General features: G+C 41.3%; 1 protein-coding gene across 1 annotated transcript in view; it reads left to right on the top strand.

Moving 5' to 3' along the window:
* Nucleotides 1-13,647, top strand: part of GALNT12 (polypeptide N-acetylgalactosaminyltransferase 12) — a 49,278-nt gene that overhangs the window by 14,282 nt on the left and 21,349 nt on the right. The window contains exons 4-6 of the mRNA XM_075142307.1: nucleotides 1,724-1,909; nucleotides 4,245-4,362; nucleotides 11,991-12,167. Coding sequence (XP_074998408.1) covers nucleotides 1,724-1,909; nucleotides 4,245-4,362; nucleotides 11,991-12,167 — 481 coding nt within the window. The remainder of the gene's footprint in view (nucleotides 1-1,723; nucleotides 1,910-4,244; nucleotides 4,363-11,990; nucleotides 12,168-13,647) is intronic.

Here is a 13,647-nt window from a genome sequence, read left to right as displayed (position 1 = left end):
ATATCTCGACTCAAATGTATGGAAGCAATGCAACGGTGTTAGCGTTTTGCAGTGCAAATGTAGTTGTATTTGTAAGATGCCTGTGCATTGTACCATCTAGTTAATTCTTAACTTACAGAAAAGGTGATGGCTTTTCACTTCCCTGATTCCTTTCATAACTGATATCATGTGCCAGATACCTAATTTTTACTCCTTTTTCTTTACAGGAGCAACAAAGCGTTTTTACATTTTATTGGGAATTTTTTCCTCTGTGTATGTATCATTCTCATTGCTTTGCACATAAGCTTTAGGCCAGTGAAGCAGGAGATAGCAATATTTATATAAGCCCTTTTGTGCGCTCTACCAAACAGGATTTCAATAGGCGATCATAACGAAGAAAACAGCTGTGTCACATCTTCCCTCTGGCAACAAGGGACCATTTCATATTTAAGGCAGTCTTTCTCAGCTCAGACAATACTTCTTTGGAGCCGCTCCTGTTCTCTGCTGCATTTAACCACCACAAGCTGCTCTAATTTCAGAGTCAGGGCCCCCTGGTCAGCCTGCGGGTTTTAAGCTTAATAATCCTATGAGGAACTGGCTCCCCTCGAATGACATGTACATCAAGTCTCTTCCTTGTTTGGCAATATAACATGTTCGGTTTTGCTTCTCCGCTGGAATACCCAAATCCAGATGGTTTGGGCTAGGTTAGATGCAGGGCTAAAACAAGTACCAGCATCTTAAAGTCAAACAAGTAATTTTTTGACTGTACTAAAAGGAGATATCTAAGACTAGTGTAGAGAAGATTGCTGAAGAGTGATTTGGGAGAAAAGCCTTAGCTTGAGCTTGTGTGCTTGAAATTGATCTCTCCTGGCACTGAGAGGCCTTTCCAGAAGCTGAGGTGAAGGCAAAGGATCCCACAGCCTTTTGTAAGGGCAAATGCTTTTGGAAAGGAATCCAGAAAACCCTGCATGGTTCTGAGAAATGGGAGGAAGGAGTTTATCTCCTTGCAGAAGTAGACCTGCAAGAAATGTCATCAGCTCTGATGTATTCTTAGTGTGATAAAGATCTTAACTGTTGTTAAGATAGTTGGTGATAGGTGTGTCATTCTGCAGTACTATCTTGTTTCTCCTTTTTATCTCCTATGTTGTCAGGGTTTCTGGAGGCCTCCTTCATGTATGTTTCACTGTTGGAGATCTAATTCCAGTATTGCATGGGTTTTTTTCTGTTTAAGCTCATGGCTTCTTTTTGAGTTACTGTTGTAGTGCTCAGTATAACTTTTTGCAGATGATCAGAGTTACAAGAACAACCATGAGCCAAGAGCCTAGCTACCTTATTCACCCTTGCAGAATGTTAGTCATGCTGCTTTCTAAATATCTTGAATGCAGCTACCTCTACAAAACAAAATAGATGTTTTTGTTGAGAATGCAGTGCTGGATATGGCAGCCAAACCAGACTCTGAATGTGTTATCTCAAGCCATCTGGCACACCTCACTTCCACTGTCCAGGAAGATTGATGCTTGCCAGATGCCTACAGCTGAGTCCATCCTGATGCATCCTCCTGATGCATCCTCAGCAAGAAATCGGTGGTTGTTCTTGTAGCTATCCTTTCCTTGTATTGCAGCATGAGTTAAAAAGGAGCAAAATTTTGCGTTTGGTATATGTAAGTGTTCTCTGTTCTTGACAGTTCTAGTTTTCGAGAGACGTTTCTAATGGAAGTCACCCTTTTCTTTTAAAATCCTATTAGGATTGCAGAAGAAGAATCAGCTGTCGTCTGCCCTGTTATTGATGTTATTGACTGGAATACATTTGAGTACTTGGGAAATGCTGGTGAGCCACAGATTGGTGGATTTGACTGGAGACTGGTCTTCACTTGGCATAGTACTCCTGAAAGAGAACAAAAACGGAGGAAGTCCAAGACCGATGTGATCAGGTTAATTTTTATGTGTCTTATGAAACTGTGAATGTTACAAGTGCTTTTGACTTCACTTGGAAATGGAGGTACTGAAAAATATTTGAAAAATGAGCATATTACTAAAAATTACATATCTTGTTTAGTTCCCCTTTTTTCCAAAATAGCTCCTGCTCACCATGCTCCTGAAAAAATACTGCTCTAAAAGCTGAAATGCCTGTGTAATCTTCCATATGGAATCATTATTGCACAAGCAGTCTCTGGACTCCTGCAGGCAAACTCCCACAGATGCTTATCAGCACACGGAAAGGTTGTAACTAATTAACCAATACTAAAGGATGTCCTCTGTGCCAAGCAAAGATGTTTGCATTGTAAAAATGCATCATGGTCAACAATGAAAAAGGGAAAAAAAAACATCAACCAGTAAGAAGGCAAAAGTAGTTTTGAAGACTTTATCTGTACCATAGCGGTAGTGGCGGTTCCTTGCTCTGTTTTCAAAGGTGAAGCAGTTTGCCAGTTCTTCATTGGGATGAAATGATACAGCTCTACCCACCGTAGTTTCTGTGAAGGGCTAATTCATAGGAGCTCATGCGGATGTCGTCCTTGTGGGTTTTAGTTTTGTTTTATCTTAAGACAAGTTGCAATCAGTTGGTATTATCTGTCACTCCATACCGTATTTTTAGGAGAGGTAAGGTAAGAGTACAAAAAATGCATCTGGAAAATGGACACTGTAGACAAAATCCTGATAGTTGAGAGTCTGCTACACTCAGTTTGGAAGTTGCTGTATTTCAGTAGTGTACTGTAAGAAATGAAGCTGTTGTTTGGCATTTTTAACATCATGATTTTGTTAGTCCTTGCTTTTATTTATAATCTGTTATTTTATGGACTACAACAAATACAGAATTATCTCAGAATTTTCTCAGTCTTTTCTAGGTTGCTTATCATGGTAATAATGCCCAGTATTTCACAAATATTAATGAACTTATCCTCAACTGAGAGAAGAGAACATTTTTTTTTTTTTAAATGGGAAAAGTGAGTCAGTAATTTAGTCCTTCTCAGCATATATTAGTCCACATCCTCCTGGAAAAAAGTTTCAAAGTAGAGTAAATGTTTTTAAAGCCTTTAGTTTAAATATGATGCTTTTCTTCTCCATGGCAAGAAGAATTGTCTTTGGCATGCCAAGGGCAAAACAATGAGGGATAAAGCTTCATGGTAGCCCGAGGACTGTGAGTTCGACAAGTGTCTGGAGAAAGCAGAGAGTGGTGTCACCGACAGCTGTGTTTGGAAAGACGAGATCTGGAGTGAGACAGAAGACCTTGACTGGTTATGGAGTTTGTTTTTTTTTTTCTCCTTCCTTCTGTCTCACCTCATCTCTTTCCATTCTTTGAAACAACATATGACAGTGTTGCTTCAAAAAGACGGCTGGTAAAATTAGTTTTGACAGATTAAGAGTAACTGATCACTGCACCTAGCATTTGTTAATATTTACCTCAACAGCAATTTAGTAAAATTCATAAAGTGTCAGCTGAATTTAGTTCCAACCAGCATTATATGCTTGGCACTTTAAAGAGGGTCTTTTTCTAAGACTGTAAACAATTAGGAACAATAATGAACAAATTCAAGTTTATATATTGTCGCGAATGAGTGTCGCGAATGCATCACCACATATATACTTGCACACACTGCCCTACTGAAAGTACACCCCCTAAGTGTGGTCTTCAGTGAGGATCCAATCTTGGCTCCTGATTTTTCTTCCAAACATAGCAAACAATTAAAAAAAAAATACAGATGGGCAGATCTTAGAAAGAAAAAAATCTCTTCAGGGGCTCTGTTTACTTAATTCTGCTCAGTTGATGTCTGAGAGTTTTTCCACGTGATATTAATGGGATCAGAAATGTTGTTATTAATTACTAAAGACTAAAGTCAACTAAGTGTTGACTTACTACTTAAGTAAAATATACAAGGATACCGCACTTAGAATTTCAGAGCTGACTAAAATAATTCTGCCACAAAAAAGCTTATGTTCTACTATGTGAAGGTAAGAGGCTAGTTATTTATGGCCACTCAAAAAACACTGTAATTGCAAAAATATGTATTAACACAATGTTTATCTTCTCTGATTTCATTGTTACTTTTATTTTAATACATTCTGGAGCTTGTTTCTGATACAATTTTTTACTACAAAATTAAATTTAAATGGCCTGATGGTATACTACTTAACCAACCAATGGCTGACTGTTACTTTGTCAGACTGAGAAAATGGAAAATAAGAATATATTGTATTTTTTGATCTGTGGTTCGTTAATTCATATTTTTCACTTTTTATTCAATTCAGAGTTACCGTTCTCTTTTATAGGTCTCCAACCATGGCAGGTGGATTGTTTTCTGTGAGCAAGAAGTATTTTGATTATCTTGGTTCATATGACACAGGAATGGAAGTCTGGGGAGGAGAAAACCTTGAATTCTCATTTAGGGTAAGTGGCTCAATTGAAAGTTGTTTTGTTTTGTTTTGTTTTTCCTGAGAACAAAAACAAGTTTCTTATTTCTTTCTTCATGCCCTTTTAGTTCATAAGATAGCTGTAATGTAAGCAAGTGTTAAGAAGAGAATATTTTGGGAGATGTTTATATGAATCTCTTTTCCTTGTTTTCATGCTTCAGTATAGTTATATTTTCATTCAGAGTAGCCATTTTAAAACATTTTAATGTTTTGAATGCCACTATAAAATGTAAGTAGTGGTGTGATATTGGCGGATGAAATTTATGTTCTGTGGCTTGAAGAGGATCATTGGAAGGAAACGTTTGTAAGCTTTAATGTGACCCTGGAGCTCTCACAGCAGTTGATGGAGTGAACAGGAGGCAGCTGGTGGCAGTTACCAGCAGGGCAGGACAAGCCAGCCCCTGTACTTCTTGAAGGCTTTATTCTGTTTCACTTCAGGAAAAGTTTGTATAAAGGTTATAAAATGGGGAAAATCTCCAGGAACTGTAGAGCTGTACCCCACCGAAGGGTGGACCAGTGCTCAGGTGTGAAGCAGATAGCTAGCTATGCTGGAATGAAAAGCATTTATGGCAGGGGAAGAGGAAGGAGATACAAGACAGTCCAGACTGATGAGCAAAACGGTCTTGTCCTCCTCAACTCCGCTGTTACCTCCTGATCAGCTGCTGCTGATTCCCACTGAGCACTGGCTGCCTGTAGTTTGCCCCAGATCACCCTTAGCTTGCTGAAGCAGTCCACTGGTGCTGTAAGAGGTACACTGCAGGGCCGTTTTTGGCTTGCAGGGAGTTCACAACTTAATATTCCCCTTGCTTTTTCTGCTCCTCCTCAGGTATGTTTTATGGTCATATTTGCATTTCTGTGTATCACTGGATTGTGGGAGGGGAGGGTTGGTGGTTTTTTTTTGTTTTTACCAGGTGATAGCAGGTTTTAGGGATTAATGAGTGTTCAAGGTCAGGTTGGGTGGAACTTTGAGCAACCTGATCTAGTGAAAGGTGTCCCTGCCCATGGCAGGGGTTTTGGACTAGATGGTCTTTAAAGGTCTCTTCCAACGCAAAGCATTCTATGATTCTAAATAGTATTTTGATGCTACAAAACCACTCTCTTGGAAAAGGAAGCATCACCAGACTGTCTCACGTGAAATTCCTGCCTGTTAACCAGAGAAGCATGGAGTCTTCCTGGCTGCTGTTCCGGTCTCCTGCTGCCTGTAGTGCAAAAATCCTAGTAAAGAGGGCACAAAAATAAAGAAAAGGATTAGGGAGGATAATGAACACAGACCTACAGTTGACATGGTTTCTCTGGAGGGGGATTTCTCAGCTGGGATTGCTGTTTGATCTGAATTCTGGACCACCTCCTTTCTCACATAGGGAAAAGTTTCTCTGGCATGTAAGTCTAAACACAGAGCCTACTTGTCTCGGTCAGTAAATTCAGCAGGTCTCCACCTGAAGGTCAAAGCAGCTCCATCAGGTCTGTGAGCTTCTGAAGCAGGAGTCTCACAGCTGGCTCCGGTTCTGGGGTAGCCCATGTGGATGTGTATGTTGCAGTGATCCCTCCTTTCCACTGGAAGGAATTTCTTTTCTGTGGGATAATTGCTCAGTCACGGGGTCAGGAGCTATGAAATAGCTCGATGAAATTATTTTTATGCCTCCTTTTGAGAGGCTGCTCAGAGAGCCAGAAGTAGCAATAGATTGAGTTCGTACTTGGGGCACCAAAGAAGTGATCATGCTCATCATCAGTCACAACCCAAGGTAGGTTAAGCTGGAAAGCAGCCTGGTGGTGGACACCATCCCCAGCTAACTCTGGCAAGGGAAAACTGTTTTTCTTGCTTACTGAGAGATTGGAAGGGTTGATGATAATGAGGGAGTCATGCATTTTTGGGTACAGATGCTTGCTGACCTGTGGCTTGCTGTGTCTCTTTACTTTGTCAGCTGTGACACTATTGCAGCAGACAAATGAGCAGAGACAGGAGACTGTCAGTTTAGCAGCAAGCTACATCAGAGAGCGTGACACTATCTCCCACAAATGTAGCGTAACAGTAGCAAGCATGTTGGGTATGTGTATCTCCTGAGCAAGACTGGCCCTTGCAGGCACTTGTTTGTGTCCGCTAGCGCACGTGCAACCAGACTGAGCACCCGTGAGGTGGAGAGGTTGCTGGTTTTGAAAGTAGTACTATATGCTCTGCCTCTTGGCAGAAATTTGCACCTCTCCCAAAGCAGCAAGCTTGGAAACAGCAACCACAGTTGACAGAACTGGACATGACAGGATCTACTTCACGTTGTTGAAATGTCTGCAGTCTTCTGTGACCCTGGCTGCCACAGATTTGGTGGCACCAAAATGGTTGCCCCCTAACCAGTAGGAGTTAGGGGTAGCACTGCCCCGGATGGCAGTGGTTTTCTCCTCTGAGATGGATTGTAGGAGCTCTCTACAGCTCCTTGTCGAAAGCCTCGAAGACGGCCCTCTCTGCATGCAGTTCTTGGCTTTCTGCTCTTCATGTCTTGCTTTGCGGGAGACCAAGGCTTGCGGACAGGACAAGCCTGACCCCTGCCCGGTACGAGACGGAGTGCCCCTGCACTGGCTGCTGCTTTAGAGCCATGGCTCGTTGCCATTGACCTCTGCCAGGCTCTGGCAGCAAGTCTCATTTTTGATGTTACTGGTTCCCCTGAACCAGGTGTTTGACCCCATGGGGTGCAGCAGCATGTATGAGCAGTGCCTTGGCTCCTTCAACATGGAGAAATGTGGTCTTCTTGTGGGCCGGAGGAAGCCTCAGAGGCTGCCTAGCACGCAGGGGAAGCACAAAAGGAGGAGCAGCAGCGTGCCCGGGAGCCAGGGCGCTGGGGGTGGGCACGAGCGGGCTGCCGGGCCCCGCCGGGGCTGAGCAGGCCCATGGGTGCACCAGCCCGGGGGCTCAGGGCAGTCCCGCAGCGGCCGCAGGCCTGCAGTGTGTCAGGCACCGGGCCGAGAGCGGCGACGTGGCTCTGGGGGGTGAGAGAGGCGCCTAAATGAGGAAGCGGAGAGGCCGGTGCGGGGTCCCTGTGGGCTGCAGGTGGATCGGGCAGCTCTCTTCTGGGAGACCAGCAGTTTTGCAGGACGGACGGTGCAATGGCCAGCGAATATGCCTGGGCGTGTTAATTTTACTAATGCAGATTGCCGGTAGGATCTAGGCATTTGGATCCAAATTGTCCACCACGTGCTTTCCTCTGTTTGATTTCAAGCCCTTGTACTCGTGCTTCCTGCAGTGAGGGTTTTTGCGGAAGAGAGCAGAGCGCTATGATGTTGCTTAACTGCGTTATTCTGGCTGCCCACAGTCCTGAAGAAGGTCAAGAGGGATAAATCAGTGTCAATTCTGTTGTCTCTGTGGTTTCTAGACCTGCCAGACCTGAAAATTAGGAGCAGGGATACTGAAAAACACTGTAAATTAATTCATTGTTCTTCTCGTCTCTGTAAACACCACCCTCTCCCGGTGACATGAAAGGAATTGTCCTCAAGCCTCCTCCTTCTCGTGCTTTGATTATTCTAAAGTGAAGAAATTCTCTGTGGTTTTGAGAGATGCAACAAGGACAAAGCTTCAGCTAAAAGCATCTCTCTCAGCTAAGAGAAATGGAGGCTGCGTGCTGAATGCAGGATCGAGTCAATGTACCTTGATTTCGACTTGCTTAATGCTATTTGGCTGGATAAAATTTCACTTCATGGGCATAATGGCATTGAAACCCCTCTTTCTGAGGGATGGAAAGCATGCCCTTTCATCTTCCCTCTCCTGTACATGGAGCGAGGGAAACCTGGTTGCAGCTTATTTCCTGCTTGCTAGCGGCACTGCAATGTAAGTTTGTTTCTGGGGACCGCCACTTGATACACCTGCGGTATGTCCTTCAACCCACCATCGTGGCATGAGAGAAGACCACAAAGGTCTGTGCAAAAAAGGCAAAATTACTTACTGATAAGTCCTTTCTTCTGTTGGAAAGTTCATTGCCCACGGGCCTGGATGATACACCTTCGATCGCTTGGGATCTTCTCTTTTCTGATCTTTTTGTATTGTTTCTTTCTGTCCGGATGTGGAAATCTGTCTTGCAGTGGAAGCAGCTGGGATGGGTTCATGCAGCTGGGATGGGTTCATGCAGCTGGGGAGGCCCCCCCGCCCCCCCAGGTCGCAGCAGATCATGCATAAGCACCGCGCGGGAGGGCTCAGCCGCAAGACGGCAAGCAAAATTGCAGCAGAGAGAGGGGCGGGAACAGAGTGTTCTCCGCAGTTTGTCTTTGTTCAGGAGGTAGCATCCTTTTTTTTTTTTTATTTCTTCCAGAGAGTCCTAAAATGTTCGAATGGAGGTGGTAGAGCTTATAGAGCTTTTCTTATTTAGTGTTCATTGACCCAGCAGTTAGGTGGGTTGTCCAAAGACCCTGGAGAAGGATGGGGATCCAAGGCGAGATCTGTACTTCTACTGTAGCTTTTCATAATGCCATCATCTGTCTCTGAAAAGAAAAGAAAAAATACCGATAGTCTGCATGCATCAAGATGAAAGTGAAAGTAAAAATTAATTAAGTGAACAGGCTGCCCGGGGAAATGGTTGAGTCACCATCCCTGGAAGTATTTAAAAGACGTGTAGATGAGGCGCTCAGGGACATGGTGTAGTGGGTATGGTGGTGTTGGGTTGACGGTTGGACTCAATGATCTTAGAGGTCTTTTCCAACCTTAATGATTCTATGATTCTATGAAAGTAAAAAATTGTTTTCTTTTTGTGCTGAAGGAAAAACGTATGCTTTTATAATGAGCTGTGAGCTAGCCAGACCTAGTAAAGAAACATATTTTCATGCATGTGAGCATGCAAAATATACATGAAATCTAATGTGCTTCTCTGTTAAAGGAGGTGCAGATAGTTTTACAGGAGAACCTTCTCCAGAGCCACTTACTTAGCATTTAGTAGTCAACTTTGGTTTCTCTAGTGAATTCCTTGCTTTCTCTCTCTTTTCCTTGCTCTTCATTTGTACCTGATTTTATATAGAGGTCAAAATATGTTTTCCATTCAAAAACATTAGTAAACCTTTTGAGGAATTGTTTAGCTGAAATATACTTCATTTTTTGTAATAGGAAGACGAGAAGTTTTGAACTGTTTTAATACAGGAAGCAGAATTTAATAAGCATTGCTTAGCAACCTACAGTTATTTTTTAGAGAAATTCAGAATTTTAATTTTTGAAAAATCAGCTGTTGTGGAATTCTCTTTTTGGCAGCAATTTAACAGAGATATGGTCAGTCTGTTTTACTCCATTTAAATCAGACTTTATCACGGAAGAGTAGAAGAATGTGCTTCCTTCTTAACTGTACATTTTTACTTCAGTAGTCTTTATGGTCCGTTCCTCATATCTTGTTGAAAAACGGACTGATCAAAATGGTAATGATCAATAGAAAAAAGCTTATATGAAATATAACAAATATGGAAATTGTTAAACTTTAATAAATTTAATGGTGCTTAATATTTGCTGACAAACAAATCTTGCATGATAAATTTGAACTTCAAAAAAGTAATCTTGGAAATAGAAATAATAATGTAAGAAAGCTATTGTTTTGAAACAAATCTCAAGGGAGATTTTAAAATGAAAGTGGATAGCTGGTTCTTAGCAGCTTTCAAAACGGCAGTAGTGTAACTTACATGCGAAAATATGCAAATTGTTTAAAAGATCAGTACAGAATCCTAGATTTCTTGTGTAATTGCTTTAACCATCTTTCTGTTCACATGACAAATACACCGCTTCCACAAAAAGCAACAAAAAAGAAGGAAAAAAACCTCTCACCAAAAGCAAGAGATTAAAATTTTAAATCCAGAAAGTAAAGATTATCCACTGCTCCCTAGAGTTGAATAATGAATTATCTATAACTTTAAGGAAACTGTTTGTTTTAAAAGTAAACATATGTATTAGAGTGCTTACAATTTTGTTATTTAGCACACTATTGTGCCACGTGTGAAGGTCTGACGTCATTGTCCAAAACCAAATCAATGGAGACAACATTCATTGGTTTCTAAATTAAGAAATTTGAGAGAAATCATAAGTAAATTAAAAAAAAAAATAGCAGTCTGGAGACAAACGTCCATCTTATGTATGTTGAAAGCTTTCATCTGTAGTGACTTTCTAGATCCCTAAAAGTCCCAGGCAGAGAGACGGGAAAAGTCCCATCACTGATCTGTTGTCATTGTTATTATTTGCTACCTCATGGCTTTCACTCCTGCTGTGTGAATTTGAATAACATGTAATTAAAAGGTATGTGCTATACAAGAAGGTTGTCAGGGAGCAAACCTCTCTACCCCTTAAACATATCTCAGCTAATTTCCCTTGTCCTCTATTTACAAAGGAAAAATGAGCTGCCACCTATGCATGGTTGAATACAGGAGGAGAATTAGCTCACTGCAGTGCCAGTTCTGAAAAAAATTCTACAGAAAGTCGATCGGAGCCGTTGGTGATAGCCTCAAGTTTGTTCAAGTGCAGCAACGTGTCCTAACCCCATCTGACTAAATTTCAGAAACCCTGTTTCAGGCACCCTTCAGAAGCAGGGTGTCTCCCACATTGTGGTCACGCAGAATATTAAATAGGAAATACTGAACTGTGCTTTCCTTTCATTATATCAAACTTGAGATCAGAACGGATGATGGGAAAGTGGCTGTGTGGATGAGCTGCCAAAAGTCCATCGTTTTCAAAGGGGAAGAGTACAGAGTGCTGAGGCTGGTGTTTCCACTTGGTGGTCATTTATGGGCTTTATCTTCAGGGACGTATGTTTCCTGACCCGGGGAGCCAGAGGCAGGAGGATGAGGGCAAGGGCAGAGTGAGTTCTGCCAATTCCATGTTCAGGTTCAAGCACTTTCCTTGGCAGCAAGTAGGAATATTGCTTTAGAGAGGGGAGGTTGTTTCATTAATGTTGGCTGGACCACCATGAATTAGTTACAGAATTACTTTGCTTTTTCTTTTCATGCATTGGGTCTGGGGTTCCTTTCCCAGCTTTCCAGTGAAAAAGATTAGTTATATTTTTATGACCAGGCACCCATGCCTCTCTTCTGAAATGGCGAATATACAAATGGGAACACATCTTATCATTCTGCATATGACAAGCTTACCTGTTTTGTCAGGTCAGCTTTCCAGGAAAATATGGGCAAAGATTTCTCGTAAGAAATCAGTTACCGGTCATCGGTTTCTTTCTGAGATGGCTATTTGCATGGTTAATTTGGACAAGAAACATGCCTCCTTTTTCTTTTCTTTCTTTTTTTTTTTTTTTTTAAATAATGCCTGTATAACTTGAATTGTTGACCACAGTTAGACCTGCAGAAGTATTGTAGACCATTTCTTATCACACCTTCAGAGAAAGTGAAGCTAAGAAAGGGATAATTGTACACCGGTTAAAACCAGAGATGGGGTTATCTCCTTGTTACTCCCTGTGATTTGCTCTGAGTTCACAAGGATGTCATTTTGTCCAGCTTATTCATCAAAGGAGACACGAAATTATTGTATGTGTTGCTTATAGTATGCTGTGATATTTTTGAGAAGGTATTATCCTTACAAGGGCTTATTATTACTGTATCCTTCTGCTTGCGAAGAGTCAAATTAATGATGCGTAATGTCAATTCTTTGTTCAGATATGGCAGTGTGGAGGAAGTCTTGAGATCCACCCATGCTCACATGTAGGTCACGTTTTCCCCAAACAAGCTCCGTACTCACGGTCCAAAGCTTTGGCAAACAGTGTGCGTGCAGCTGAAGTGTGGATGGATGAATATAAAGAACTTTATTACCACCGAAACCCACACGCTCGCCTGGTGAGTTCAAGTCCATTGTTCTTGGAATTTCAATAGAATTTGTTTTCAATGAAATAACTATTAATTTAGCTAATATTTAACATGAAGTGCTTTTTCTGTTTATTTCTTCTGAAACTTTTTCCCAAACGTAGAATAAGTGTATATATAGTTAATTTTAATTCCTTGGAAAAAATCAGAAATTCTGTAAGACTAGAAGGCAGCCACATTTGTGTCAATATTAAATGAATGAATGAATAAATGAAAGAAGAAAGTTAAGCAAGGTGACCCAAGTAAGGAGGAGGAGCTGTTTAGCCTGAAATGTATGCTTCTATGAAACAGCCGATACAGGATTCTATCAATAAAGAATTACAGAAGAGGCACACAATTAATGAATGCTAATCGACAAGGTTCAATGGACAGTAGATCTTTAAGTGAACAGCATGGTAATAATCTTTAGCAAAATTACCTGTCTTGTGATAATTGTAAAATTTTGGACTGATGTAAGACAAAATGGATTTTTCTGTTTGATTTACTGCTGCACAACATTTGATTAAAAAAAATGAGATACAAAATCAATATTGCAAAGATTAAATTAATTAAAATCAGTCCTGGGAACTCAGATGAAAATGTTCCTAATAAAGTGTTTGAAGTATCAGTTCTGGTTTTTTTAAAAAACAGTTAATATTTTTATTTTCTGTGAGGAAGAAAATACAAGATCATTTGTTTGCAAGATTTTTCAGAAGATAAATACTGTGAAAATTGAGTGGGTCAGAACAGTAAAGCAGAGTGCAAATTCATAGCTTGGATATATTTATCGTGAGGGGCCTGTAGGCTGGAAGACAATAACACTGCAATATCCTCACAATGTCTAGAAATGACTTATATGAACCTCTGGCACCAAGTCCAAAATTCAGGCCTAAAAGAAATCACGCTCTGCTGTTGCTCGTTTCTGGAGGTGCTTAATCTCCCCAGGCACTTCTCTTTGCACAGAAAGTTTTCTAAGTGCTGGCTTCCTGGTTTTGTGCATGGGGAGAACTGCCCTGTGGTGGGCTGCTGGGCACCCACCTCTGGTGACGCCGGAGCAGGGCTTAGGGACCAGGCAGGGGGACAGGGAGCTCCCCACACGTTTGAGTGGTCTACCCCAGTAGACATGCTGGGGGAAAAAATGCTCTTGAAACCATTATGCTTTTAAAAGATACGCTGGAGGACACTGGGGAAGCTGAATTTGGTTAGCTTCCATCTCGTGTTCCTTTGGATTAAACGGGGTAATTAGATTATTATAGTCTACACATTTGTAATAATTATTTTACTTTAACATCATGAAAGCCATTTAGGTTTTATTATTAGAGTCTGACTTGGAGAGAAATACGGGTTTTGTGTATCTGAAGACAGGAGCTCACAGGCAATGCCAGGCTGATTCTGCTTGTCAAATGCAAAGAGAAAACAGCAATAAATGCTGACAGTTTTTCTTGTAAAGTTCTGGGCAGCTGATGTCTGTGAC

This window comes from Calonectris borealis, chromosome 2, assembly GCF_964195595.1.
Source record: "Calonectris borealis chromosome 2, bCalBor7.hap1.2, whole genome shotgun sequence".
NCBI classification, from domain to species: domain Eukaryota; kingdom Metazoa; phylum Chordata; class Aves; order Procellariiformes; family Procellariidae; genus Calonectris; species Calonectris borealis.
This window is presented reverse-complemented; position numbering and strand designations above follow the sequence as displayed.